The 13,050-nt window shown below is 39.1% G+C and overlaps 4 protein-coding genes and 1 non-coding gene across 5 annotated transcripts; 3 read left to right on the top strand and 2 right to left on the bottom strand.

The window, feature by feature from the left end:
- Window positions 1-829: 829 nt before the first annotated feature.
- Window positions 830-921, top strand: Skdi_16.trna8F. Its single transcript is given in 2 exon segments — window positions 830-866; window positions 886-921. It is a non-coding gene; the product is annotated as a tRNA-Phe (tRNA).
- Window positions 922-1,819: 898 nt separating this feature from the next.
- On the top strand, window positions 1,820-2,653 carry SKDI16G2920 (uncharacterized protein; the record flags this gene model as incomplete). Its single annotated transcript, XM_056231883.1, has 1 exon — window positions 1,820-2,653. The coding sequence occupies one exon, from the start codon at window positions 1,820-1,822 to the stop codon at window positions 2,651-2,653; it is 834 nt and encodes a 277-aa protein (XP_056085657.1).
- Window positions 2,654-4,408: 1,755 nt separating this feature from the next.
- ATH1 (alpha,alpha-trehalase ATH1) lies at window positions 4,409-8,068 on the bottom strand (the record flags this gene model as incomplete). The annotated part of the gene is made up of 1 exon (XM_056231882.1): window positions 4,409-8,068. The coding sequence occupies one exon, from the start codon at window positions 8,066-8,068 to the stop codon at window positions 4,409-4,411; it is 3,660 nt and encodes a 1,219-aa protein (XP_056085656.1).
- An 821-nt stretch (window positions 8,069-8,889) lies between these two features.
- CCL1 (TFIIH complex kinase subunit CCL1) lies at window positions 8,890-10,065 on the top strand (the record flags this gene model as incomplete). The annotated part of the gene is made up of 1 exon (XM_056231880.1): window positions 8,890-10,065. The coding sequence occupies one exon, from the start codon at window positions 8,890-8,892 to the stop codon at window positions 10,063-10,065; it is 1,176 nt and encodes a 391-aa protein (XP_056085655.1).
- Window positions 10,066-10,594: 529 nt separating this feature from the next.
- On the bottom strand, window positions 10,595-12,838 carry YME1 (i-AAA protease YME1; the record flags this gene model as incomplete). Its single annotated transcript, XM_056231879.1, has 1 exon — window positions 10,595-12,838. One exon carries the CDS (start codon window positions 12,836-12,838, stop codon window positions 10,595-10,597), a length of 2,244 nt encoding a protein of 747 aa, XP_056085654.1.
- Between the last annotated feature and the right edge of the window lie 212 nt (window positions 12,839-13,050).

The raw sequence follows: 13,050 nt of genomic DNA, 5'->3' as shown, positions 1-13,050 counted from the left end.
TCAAGGGAATATTTTATTTTTAAATCAAAAAAAAAAAAAAAAAATTTCAAGGACATAATTTTTTTCCGTCCAACTTTAAAAGGGGTTACGTTTACTCCCTTTGACGTGGACAAAAAAATAACGGCGGTAAGGAAGTAAACCACGAAAAAAACGATAGTGACACCTACCTATCCAAAAAATGGTCGTGAAAAAAACCATTTGACCCTATGTGAGCCTCCGCTGGAAGTAACAGTCCCTATTGCGTGTACATAGCCTATTCGCGCTCGAAATTACGTGTCATATACGTAATCGGACTTTACTGGTTTGGTTGCACGCGTTTATCCCAGTATATAGAATCATCTTTGGAGATACATATCTTCCAAATAGTTCATTCTTGTGACTTGCCCGCCTGACAAAAAATGTCGGTCATCTTGATACACCTACGCTCCTTCGTATAGTAATTGTGGAAGACGCCAACAATAGGACTGGAACATGGTTGTCTGTGTGGTGAATGCAAGTTCAAGTAATAAGTAGCGAACCTTATAAACATTTACAAACATGCATGTGATAATGGCACCCCCCCTTACTTGCCCGTTGAGTTTCTTTTTTTTCTGTTGGAGGACGAACTTGTTGAGCATATTAAAGTTTTATAGAACATAGCATCCAGACTCGGAACAAGGGTAAAATAAACAATGGAACGTGCTCAGTAGAAAGGAAGTTTTTCAAGAAAGGGTACTTTGATGATAACTTGACTTTTTTTTCTTATTTTCCCTCTTGTAGCGTTGTTGAGTTCAGTGTTTTCATTCATGGACCAGATGGAGGTAAACGACGAATATTTTCATTCTTGTATGCGGATTTAGCTCAGTTGGGAGAGCGCCAGACTGAAGAAGATACTTCGGTCAAGTAATCTGGAGGTCCTGTGTTCGATCCACAGAATTCGCATTCACATTAATTTTTTCCCGCCCGCCTTTTTTTGCGACCTATCGTCTATACAACTACTTGGAATATTTGACGGATCAAGCAGTGTTAGGAAAAGCGGCCGAATTTGCCGACTTAAAACATTGCCTTGTACTATTACAGGTCCCCGCCCGGGGTAACCTAGGAAAGAAAATAGAGCAGAGCTCAACGCCAACGTCAGTCAGTTAAAAATGCTCCTCAATTTAATTTTCTTATACTCTAATCTGACTGCAGGTAATCCTGAACTAGATTTTCGCCTCAGGAAGTTTTTATCGCACCGATTCGAAAGGCGTTTTAAGCGGGTTGCCGAATGTACATACATATGTGCCGCATACGTATAGATAAAATATACAATGAAAACAATGAAGATACTTATGGTACTTATTCTTCGACATAAAATTATTTGTAGCAAACTTAACAGGGCCCTCACACTGTAGTTATTTTAATGAAGTAGTTTATCGACACCAGCGGCTATTTGCCGCCGTATTGATGACTTTTCATTGCTACAATGCGTGTTCAGCAGATGTAAAATTTTCTTTTCCCACTACAACAACTATTGCCAAACCGAAGGGTCTTATAAAGAAAACATGTAGGAGGGATTTTTTCAGCGTGGCTTCTAAGTGCCCAATATTTGTTTTTGTGGCAGTAAAAGTTAGATTATGTTGGGGTGGAGCAAAAAACCCCATTTGATAAGGACTGGAAGATCGACATTCCGGTGAGAACGATGATAAAGATGATGGTGAAAAATGATCGCAAAAATATAAAGGTGTCTAAATTTCGGTTTTTCTCTAATAACAGAAGGAGCGTGTCCTCTTTCATCTTTAGCGATCATTTTCATCGAGTATCTGTTCAAAGCACATTAAAGGGCCAAAAAAAAAAAGAAATGGTCGATATTTGCAAGGCATTTGCTTCGTTTATCCCTCTCATCGGCCTTATTCTAGCTTTCGATGAAGATGACATGATAGACACTGTTACAATAATCGAGACGGCTTATGAAACAGTCACAATGACGTCTACTGTACCTGCCCCCGCTGCTACAAAATCCGTTAGTGAAAAAAAGTTGGATGACACTAAACTGACCCTCCAAGTGATACAAACTATGGTATCGTGTTTTTCCGTGGGCGAGAACCCAGCCAACATGATTTCTTGTGGGCTTGGTGTAGTTATTTTGATGTTTTCACTAATCATCGAACTCATCAATAAGCTCGAAAATGATGGCATCAATGAACCCCAGAAGTTATATGACCTGATCAAACCAAGATATATCGAATTACCCTCAAATTATGTCAACGAAAAAATCAAAAGCACTTTCGAACCTCTTGACATATATTTGGGAGTAAATTTCAACACTTTGGCAGAAAAACAAAATCAAAATTGTTTAATTCTCAAACTTGGTGAGGAGTCAGCATTGCCTTTTCCAGGGTTGGCCCAACAGGTGTGTTATACAAAAGGTGCTTCAAAAGAGTTCACAGACTATAGTCTATCAAATATACAGAACAATTTAAAACAAACCAGACAGGGGATCACCGACGACATTTTACAAAAATTATCAAATATCAAAAAAGTATCTGGTAATTTCAAATCACAATTTTACCGCATTTCGGAGACGATTACTGACGAAAATTGGGACGGTTCTGCTATTGGATTCACTGCCCATGGAAGAGAACGAAATCCAAAAAAATCTCAGATATCGGTCACATTTTATAGAGATAATTAACGTTTTTTCCTTTTGGGTGTTTATTTCCGAAATTCTCTACTTTGTATGACGTTGTTTCGTATCTCATTACTTCTTTCCACTCCCCGCCTTTTAATTATGTGAGCTTCTAGCTTTGATAAACAATACACTTCAAGCTTTCATAACAAATATATTCTTTGTTTAATCTTATCCCTTCTGTATTTTAGTATAGCAAAATCTACAAAGAAGTTCAGCTGCCTTGTTTACTCTACGTTGCAAAATCAAGTAGCTATAGCATTAACTGAAATGAGATATGAGAAGTGCATGGAATACTAATGATTAACATACGAGGTACTTCATGTGATCATTAGTCTATTATTGATAAAAACATGCCAGTGCTGAGCCATCTTATGTAAATTTGCTTCTAACCAGGTCGAAGATTGCAACTCTATACCATTTATGCTGTCCTAATGATGGTCAAAAGGCTGAAAATAGTGGAGTCTTTCCTTCTGAAGTAACAACTCACGAGCCAAAGGCTTTCTATAGCCGATATTTACTTGGTGCCGAACAGGTGGAGTGTTTTAAGGCTAATTTGGATAGGGGTTGTAAAGAAATACATTTAATCTTAGAGAAGTCCCACCCCGCAGTGCTACATTGTTTACGTAAGACCTTTTACGCTTTTCAAATTTGGTAAGGGCTGAGGAAAAGTCCGGACAATAGAACACGAATCGAGCCAAAGCGGTTTTTTCAAGGACGTTTGAAAAATAAAATAGTAGGGGAGACCCTTTAAAGCTAACTAACTATCTTGACACACAAACTTCTCAATGTAAGTCCAAAAAGAAAGCTTGACTTAAATTTTTTTCAATAACTGAGCAGCGAAGCCTACGTAACACAACTCGTTTTCTCCAATTTATTGGATGATATTTTTTTCTACCCGAAGTGCTATAAAGAATTCCAAGTATATATTAAACAATAAACTTCTTTATCTTCAAAAAATCACTTTTCTTTTACTCTATCAGTTCAGCAGCAATGAAAGTATAACATAATATGTATAGCAACATTGGCGTCAAAAGCTTGAACTGTGAGAGGTTTAGGAGAATTTCTGTGCAATCCCTACTGAACAGAAATGATTCAACGGTATCTCTAGTTGCGACACCAGTGAATGTTGGAGACCATTTTAAATCAGCTATTACGAAAGCGGGGACCGCTATTCTCACGACATGCCCCTACAGAAAGAAAGAAAAGGTGCCAATTACGAAAACTTGTAGCCAATGCAATGAAAAAAAGAGCTCATCTCAATGGAGAGAAGGTCCAACTGGTAGGTCATGTTTATGTAATGCATGCGGACTTTTTTATAGAAAGTTATTTTTGGCTTTTGGAAAGCAGTCTGCTAGACGGTACTTGGAAGAAACCAGAAACACTGGGGCGAAAAGGCGGATTCCAAGAACGCTTTATGGTGCGCAGAGAAGCTCATAGCAACTGTTTTTTCACTGAAATGTCTTCTCATTAAGCGAACAAAATGTTCTTATACAAAAGTTTTTATTGCTCAAAATTATGCAATGTGGTTCTTGATCCAGATAATAATACTTAATCTTATCACATGCAGACATACTTCCTTTCGAACTCTTTGAGAACTGCCTTTAGTTTTAATTTTGAAGAGTACGCATCCATAATTCTTACTTACACCTGAAAAAGTATTCTACAAAGCGTAGCAGTGTCTTTGGATATATATTCTACAAAAATAAGTTTTAGTTACTTTTATTTAAGCCTATAATATCAAAAAAATAAAAAATAGCACTACTTATATGCAATCATTTCATCTTGACTGTTGAGCACAATTTCCTTGATTGTAGCTCCATTGCTGTCTTCATCGTGATCATCGTACACTCCTTGTACGGCCACGACAATGTATCTTGCTTTTCTCCACTCTGTATTCCCTTTATCGCCCACCTGCAATTTATCGTAATCAATTGTGAAAGTCGTTCTATTGCTGGGCAGAATCTCAATTAATGACTGGTTGCGACTCGCCTCGTAATATGGCTCGCTTGGACTCACGGAAATGTTATCAAGAATTTTGACGAATTTTCTTTTCAAGAAGCTTAATCTAGGTATTTGTTCAATTAGCTTCGCCAAGTCTTCCTTCTTCCAGTGTAACAAGGCTTGCACTTCATCTAGAGATTCTTCATCCTCTGGGCTTATGCCATCAAAATCGATAACATTCTCAACCGGAATGCCGGCATTATCCAGAAGTTGACCAATTGTTTCATTAAGAAGTTGGTCATTTCCTGAGTTTTGCATGAGTTCTGTCACATTCGCAAATAAATTTTCAACTTTCTCGGAATGAGGCAAAATGGAGACGGAAATATTCTTTGCAGGTCTTTGACCCCAAAGAATCATTCCCTTGGTTATTTCCCTCTCATTGAATTCGCCTAGATCGATCAACAACTTCGCGCGATGGGTCTTGTCCAATGGTTGCCAATGCGTGTAATTATTCCCATCTAATGCAGAAAATGCAACGTCACCGGGAACACCGGCTGTTAAATTTGTAATTTGTTTATTTTCCGCTATGTTATTTTCTGCATTCAAACCAGGTTTGAACAATTGAACCGTCAGTTCTTGGTTTGGTTTCAAAAGATAATAAGTGCCATAGCGATCCATCCGCATCGGGTCACCAACATGGCCAAGTTCCCGACGCTTTAGCTTCGAATTTTCTGTACTTTCAGAACCATTATAAAAGTCGATATCCTGGTCGTGAATTAGAGATCTGTTAGGTATCTTTATATGTATGGGAACGTCTCCAGATTTATGAACAATTGTACCGTTGTGATCATCAATTATAATATCTAGGACTTGATTCATATACTTGAAGTTTCTGATAGCAATACCACCGGGAAGCAAAGGCAATTCTATGGGATTGAATCTTAATAAACGGTTGATTTTCTTAGTATCTGGATCAACTTCATAAGAGTACCGGATACCCGTTAATCCAAATAGAATGCTCTGTAAAAATCCACCATTGGCTGTTAGGAAGGGGAATGCCGGTTGAGTTAATCCGTTCGTTAAAAAGTTGTCGTCAGATTGTTCACTAAATTGAGCAAACGGAGCTCTTAAGTATGGAAGAACCGATTTATATAAATAACTTTGTGAAGAAGAGCCATGATTTAGTAAACCGGCAGCTGCGGCAACGAAAACTGGGTACGTCATTGCAGGGCCAGATGCAGATTGTCTCTCTGAATAGTAATAGAGATCCTTGATTGCATTGTTCAAAATCGACTCGTCGTTGATATACCCAAGTGGGTAAACCATTAGAGTCACATCTGCCTGTTTAATCTCCACTGAGCTATTCATACCGGAGTATTCTAAAGTGATATTAGAGGAAGATCTAGGAATAAGAATGTCTTTAGAGATTTCGCTCCATTTCGGGTCAACAATTTCACCAAGATGATTACCAATGTCTGTTGCCCACTTCAACAGCGTTTTAATGCCGGCGTTCGTAAAAGCTCCATTGTTAATGTGATTTGCAAACTCATCGGGATCTGTTAAATTGTATGTTTCATACAATCCCAATGAAGAATTGTACTTAACATAAGCAGTAAAAAATTGAGCTGCATTTTTGATAATTGGCCATGTGGTATATCTTAAATACTCGTCATCAATTCCTTCGTGACCATTCAAATATATAGAAAAGGAGGCCATGGCAACATCGACATTGATATGATATTCGTAATCTACACAGGGGCCTGTAGAAGTGCAATTTGCATACTTACCTGATGTCCAAGGATATACAGCTCCCGGATATCCGTATTGCTCGGCATTGGACTTTGCCTGAGCATGAGTGGCATTTCTGTAATTATTCATATTTTGAGCGACATTAGGGAAAAAGGGCAATACGGCAGGTTCCATCCATATATCTGCATCCCAGAACACCATGCCACCGTAAGAATCCGACGATAAACCGGAAACACCGACCGGCAGACCTCTGTCACTCGAGACATTGTAGTCTCTAGTATTTGCTAATAAATGAAACAGGGATGATCTCGCAGTCATTTCTAGAAGACTGTCAGAGGGAATTTCAATAAATGCGTCGTTGTAAAGGTTATACCAAGCACGCTTATGACTCGACAGAAGCTGCTCATAATTACCTCTGCTGTTTAATGCGATCATTTTAGCTAGTTCTATATTAGTGTCGTCTTGCTGCTCTTTATTCTTGTTGAATTCAGTCGACATAACACCAGTATACTTATGGACAATAATCTTGGGTTGGTCCTCTGTTAAAACGACCTTATAAACATTCGACGAAGCATCTTTATTTTCGAAAGATTCACCAGAATTTATTGGCTCAGTAGAATTTTCAAATTTTACAGTACACGTCGAGTAAATGGCACAGTTGGAGGATGGTACATTATCTGGCTGAACGATCATGAAGACTGCATTATTTTTTTCATCTGCTCCCATGTTCTGTAAAACTGTTCTATGAGATGTGCTGAAATCGAGTATGTCCCATATGTTAATATCCAGCGAGTCAAAATCTGAAGGTAAACGGTCCATGTTTAAAGAGATTTCCAGAGAAACTACACCTAGCGGATGAATGTTTCTATGTGCCCAAATTTCGCTCTTAACGTGTATTTGACTATCTAGCCAATCTAACTCAGTAGTTACGATACCATCCTTCATTGAAAGGTTTTGACTATAGTTAGTTACGTCATCCAACGTAACATTTTGAGGGTTGAACCACTTGGAATTATTTGTTAATGAGAACTGTAGATTTGTCCATTGTGGAATGGATGAAATGACCGAAGAGTACCCTACTTCATCCAATTCCGGGAAATTTGTTGAATTTAGTTTTGGTTCAAGGCAATAAAAGTCTGACGCAAATGCACCAGCAAACCTATGATTTCTCAAGGGCCAACCATTATTCAAAGCACCTGGAGCGTCCGTATAAAAATTCAAGGTGTCTAATGCATACCCAAACCCAATATTGGGGATACGGCTACCTATATAACCGTTAGCAACATATGGTTGTCTCGAATATGTGTTTTTTGAAAACATGTTAGTTCCTAGAATCATGTTTTCGTCGTCGTAATAGGCTGTATTGAAATCAGAAAGGAGTTCGTACAGTTTTTTGGAAGATTCCCTGGCTTCTGGGTCATAGTTCAATGTATGATTGCCCAGTGACTGTGATATCACGCCTAATGGATTAAACAGAACGGCTCTCGAAGCATGTGAGTACGCAAGCCTGGAGTTCCTTGTTAAATATAATGCAGTAATGAGGATGACTAGTAAGAATAGCATCACTGATAGTAATAAAGAATTGATCAAGTCAAACCTTGTAAAAGTACGATAACTTTTAGAACGAGAGTTGTTATCAGTGCTGCTTTTATTTCTTGAGCTAAGGGAATCGTCAAGATTGGAATAAGAAGCCTCCGTATTGAACCAAGGCAATCTTATTCTTTTCATTATTGGAACAAGGATAATTGGGTAGAAACAGATGCAATATTATGTGACACTAGCTGACTCTCATAAAACTCCGATGAATCCCTTTTTAAGGTATAGATAGATTTTTTTCTTTACAAAAAAAAAGGGACTGATATGTTGAAAAGTGGAGAAATTTCGCTGTTGTCCAGTGATGACGAAATGCTGTCCTTGAAATGTGCTAAACCTCCTAATAGTGTATTATAGCCCGTAGTGTTTAAAAGAAGCTAAACTAAAAGGGTATGATTTCTGAGGGGCGGAGTGATGCTCTTTTACCGCCGTGCTTTGACTTGAATTATTCGCTGATATTTTGAACTTCTGCTCGCTCAGAATGAGTGAAATGGCTTTGCAGTTGAAATCAAGGAGAAAGTTCCTTTCCTTTTCGAAAATATCTGCGTTTGCTGAAAGAGTGGGATAAGAATATTCAAACAGGCTGGGGATATTACTAACGTATTTGTTACCAGTAAAGCAAAAGTAACCTAAACTTTAAACAAAGGCGTGGTTATTCAGAGGTGACGTTGAGAAATTTCAGTTATTGTTTGGTTCAACAGCAAAATATTCCTATATACAAACTTCCGCAATACGAAAGTGTTGATCATCCGGGGAAGAAGAAACCTGCCTGATGCTATATACCCCCTTCACAGATCATGCCGTTCGCAGTCCGGGTAAGGGATTTGCACAAGAATCGTTTCAACTTAGACATAAAAGCATTTTACATATATAAAATAGACCTCAGTCAGTAAATGTACGTATAGCCTTTGAAATTTCAAGAAAACGTACTGTGCTATCCATTGAATCCCAACAGAATGACAGATATCCAAACAGATGAAAAGGGTGCTTCGAATCCTGCCACTTCGAGTGCAGCAGAAAAGGAAAAAGAGACACCATCCACATCACCTGCTGAGAAAAATAAGCCACCAAATTACAAAAGGATATCGGACGATGATATATATAGGCACTCTTCCCAGTATAGAATGTGGTCGTACACTAGGGAGCAACTTCAGGAAAAAAGGATAGATACAAATGCTCGAGCGGTAGCCTACATTGAAGAGAATTTATTAAAATTTAGAGAAGCGCACGATCTAGCAGAGGAAGAAATGAAGGTACTAGAGGCAAAGGCTATACCTTTGACAATGGAGGAAGAGCTGAATTTAGTGAACTTCTATGCAAAGAAAGTTCAGGTAATAGCCCAGCATTTGAATTTGCCAACTGAAGTTGTCGCTACCTCGATATCATTTTTTAGACGTTTTTTCTTGGAGAATTCGGTTATGCAGATTGATCCTAAAAGTATTGTGCATACCACAATATTTTTGGCCTGTAAATCAGAGAACTACTTCATTAGTGTAGATTCATTTGCCCAAAAGGCTAAATCAAATAGAGAAAGCATTCTCAAATTTGAGTTTAAGCTGCTAGAATCATTGAAATTTTCACTATTGAACCATCACCCTTACAAACCGCTCCATGGGTTCTTCTTAGATATTCAAAATATTCTTTATGGGAAGGTAGATTTAAATTATATGGGCCAAATATACGATAGATGCAAAAAAAGAATAAGCGGAGCATTATTATCCGATGTCGTGTATTTTTATACTCCTCCTCAAATAACGCTAGCGGCACTTTTGATTGAGGACGAAGCTTTGGTCACAAGGTATTTAGAAATGAAATTTCCCAATGTGGAAGGTATCCAGGAACCAGAAGCAAAAAACATGACGAAAGAAGCTCAGAATGATACTAGCAAGACAGAGAAAGACAAGAAGCAAAACACGAAAGATGAAAAATCTTCAATAGATGCTGTAAAGTTGTTGGCTGTGATACGCGAGTGCAAAGACCTTATTGAAGAGCCCAATCCCCTAAGTACTGAAGACGCGAAGAGAATCGCAGCAAAAAATTATTATTGTCAAAATCCATCAAGCCTAGTCCAAAAATTGAAAAGAAAAATGAATGAAGATACTTCCACAGCTGAGAAAAGACAAAAGATATAAAAAGATAGATCAATTATATAAATATACACTGCATAAAAAACTGTTCTAGTTGAGTAACTAATAATTGCTACGATTTAATCGCATCCGTTTCATAAGTTAAATACATTGAATATTCTATTTACAATGCCTGGCGTATTGACACATACATATGTATATCAACAAGTGCTCTATTTTGACTTTTATGGGAAATTGAGTGAATACTTTAAAAACATCGATTATGCCCCGTTCCTTGACTTCGATTCGCAACCTTCTTTATTTAGGACAGCCATTCTCCCCTTTGCGGTCGGCCGTTATCCTGAAGTATTAATTTTCCACAATGATTGAGGATTTGAGCCTCTTCCAAAACAAGAAATGGCTGCTTATTTCTCAAAAATAAAATCATTTACGTTCCCGAGTCGATTGGGAGAAGGCATCCTGCTCTGAGAGCTTCTCGTGCTAATACTCTACTATGCTGGCGGCTACAGAGACCGGTCAACTACAGCTGATCTTAAAAGATAACTCGTTAATACTTTTACTTCCAAGAACAAAATTATGCATTCAACATTGTGGGAATTTTTGTTATGTCACCTTCGATGTCCCTACGTTCATCACTGTCTGGACCTTCCACAACCGTATTGGTAGATGTTTTGAGTTTATCCAACTTTTCACCTTTGCAAACTTGTTCAATTTCATGTGCATCCAATGTCTCGTATTCAATAAGACCCTGTGCAAGTCTATGGAGCTCAACATTCTTCTTGGTCAGTAACCTCCTGCTCCTTTCCTCTGAGTCTTTCAAAAGTTCGATCACTTCATTATCTGCAATATCGCGAATCTTATTAGACCAAGTCTCCCAATTCTCTGACAAATTGACAGGACCTACGTCGTCACTCATGCCGTATTGTGTGACCATGGCTCTTGCTGTGCCAGTAGCGCTTTGTAGGTCGGACCCACAACCACTTGTGGTATTATCCTTGCCATAAATCAATTCTTCAGCAATTTTACCCCCCATACACACGTCTAGTCTCGCTTGACACTCTCTTTTAGTAATATCAACCTTATCCATTTCTGGCAATTGGAAAGTGATACCCAATGCTCTGCCTCTAGGCAAAATAGTAGCCTTGTATAAGGGAGTAGCGCCGTTGGTGTATTTGGCCATAATGGCATGTCCAGCTTCATGGTAAGCAGTGGCTTTTCTAGCTGCTTCTGTTAAAACCATAGTTTTCCTTTCAGCGCCCATCAAGATTTTATCTTTGGCCCATTCGAAATGTGACATGTCAACAGAAATTGCATTCTTCTGGCAGGCATACACTGCTGCTTGATTGACTAAATTTGCTAGCTCAGCGCCTGATAAGCCCGGCGTACCACGTGCAATAATCGTTGGATCGACATTGTCTGCCAACGTAATTTTTTTCATGTGGTGTTTTAAAATGTCAGCACGGCCACGAACATCTGGCAAATCAACATTCACGACCTTGTCAAATCTACCTGGTCTAGTTAACGCCTTATCTAACGCCTCAGGGAAATTAGTAGCACCAATAATAATGATTCCGCTCGTTTGCGAGAAACCATCTAATTCGACCAGTAACTGATTCAATGTTTGTTTAGCGTACGCTTGATCCTTTGGGTTACGTTTGCCACCAATGGCATCTAGTTCATCGATGAAAATGATAGCTGGGGCACGAGAACGCGCTTGGGCGAATAAATCACGAATACGTTTAGCACCAACACCAACGTAAACTTCATCGAATTCGGAACCCGACATGAAGAAAAAGTCGACGCCAGCCTCACCGGCGGTGGCTCTAGCCAACAAAGTTTTACCTGTACCAGGAGGCCCCGTCAACAACACACCTTTTGGTAGTTTACCACCCAGCGATTCATACTTGGTGGGATCTTTTAAGAAATCAACAATTTCTTCCAATTCTGCACGCGCTTCATCACAACCGCATACGTCATCAAATTTAACATTTGTCTTAGCGACATCAACTGATTTGTCAGCTACCTCCGATGATTTCAGCAGCGTTGTGTTTTCCGTGATATATTTGAAACCTTCAGAGAAAGAATACGTAAGCACACCAAAAACAAGCAGCCACTTCACCCATCTCGATACAACAGTAAAGGTTGACTCAGAAACGACAACATGCAGTGGCTCTTTGCGAGATCCGTAAAATGGAGAATACATGGAGGGAAAGTTGCCATGATAACCAGACTGGTTTGATGAAGATGACGCCAAGGATGGGTTTACTGCACCAGCAGAACTAGCTGTTAGTAGATTTTGTCTAACTGCATCGGCTTCCGAGTGTCTACCTATCCTTTGCAATGCCTCCATATACAATTCCATACACTCTGGGGAGGAAGCAATGCCGGGGGTCTCGAATCTGGAAACCACGTATTGTGGGTAGTTTGATTGTAGGAGAAGCTTGTAAAATGCCGCCTGTGCATCAGGGCTAGTTAGATCCTTATTGGCTTCCTGTTCCCTGGTTGCCAGCATAGCATGCGATACAGCTACATTCGCCTGTTTGGTTTTATCGTTAGTGTTGGGTGGCGGTGAGGGCGGGGTATTGTCATTTGGAGACGCTTTGGGTTTGTTGGACGCCTTTCTAGTACCCTCAGCTTCCTTCTTCAAAGGTGTTTCATCATTGACCTTTTCCGAATAGAAGCGATGAAAATTCTTCGCTCTCAAGGTCCATCTCCTTTGAACTAGCAAAGAAGCACCCATTTGAGGCAACCTGGGAGCAAGCATGCGTAAAACATTTGTTGTGATCGTAGGCGACGCCAGTATTTTTGAGACGTTCATCTATTATCTCTCTTTCTTTTGTTTGTTCTTCCACTCGAAATAGCACTTCTATGAAAACCAGACTTTTCCTCCAAGCTCTGTGTTGCTGATTTATTTATCGAAAGCGCAAAGTAGAAAATTTACCCACTTTATCAAGTCCGGTATATGCTTTTTCACTTCCGCTATAAAGTACACGGGCCTTATGACTCCTCGAAGCAAGAGGTGCCATGTGA

This window comes from Saccharomyces kudriavzevii, assembly GCF_947243775.1.
Source record: "Saccharomyces kudriavzevii IFO 1802 strain IFO1802 genome assembly, chromosome: 16".
NCBI classification, from domain to species: domain Eukaryota; kingdom Fungi; phylum Ascomycota; class Saccharomycetes; order Saccharomycetales; family Saccharomycetaceae; genus Saccharomyces; species Saccharomyces kudriavzevii.
The sequence above is the reverse complement of the archived record's forward strand: the minus strand, read 5'-3'. Positions and strand labels throughout refer to the sequence as shown.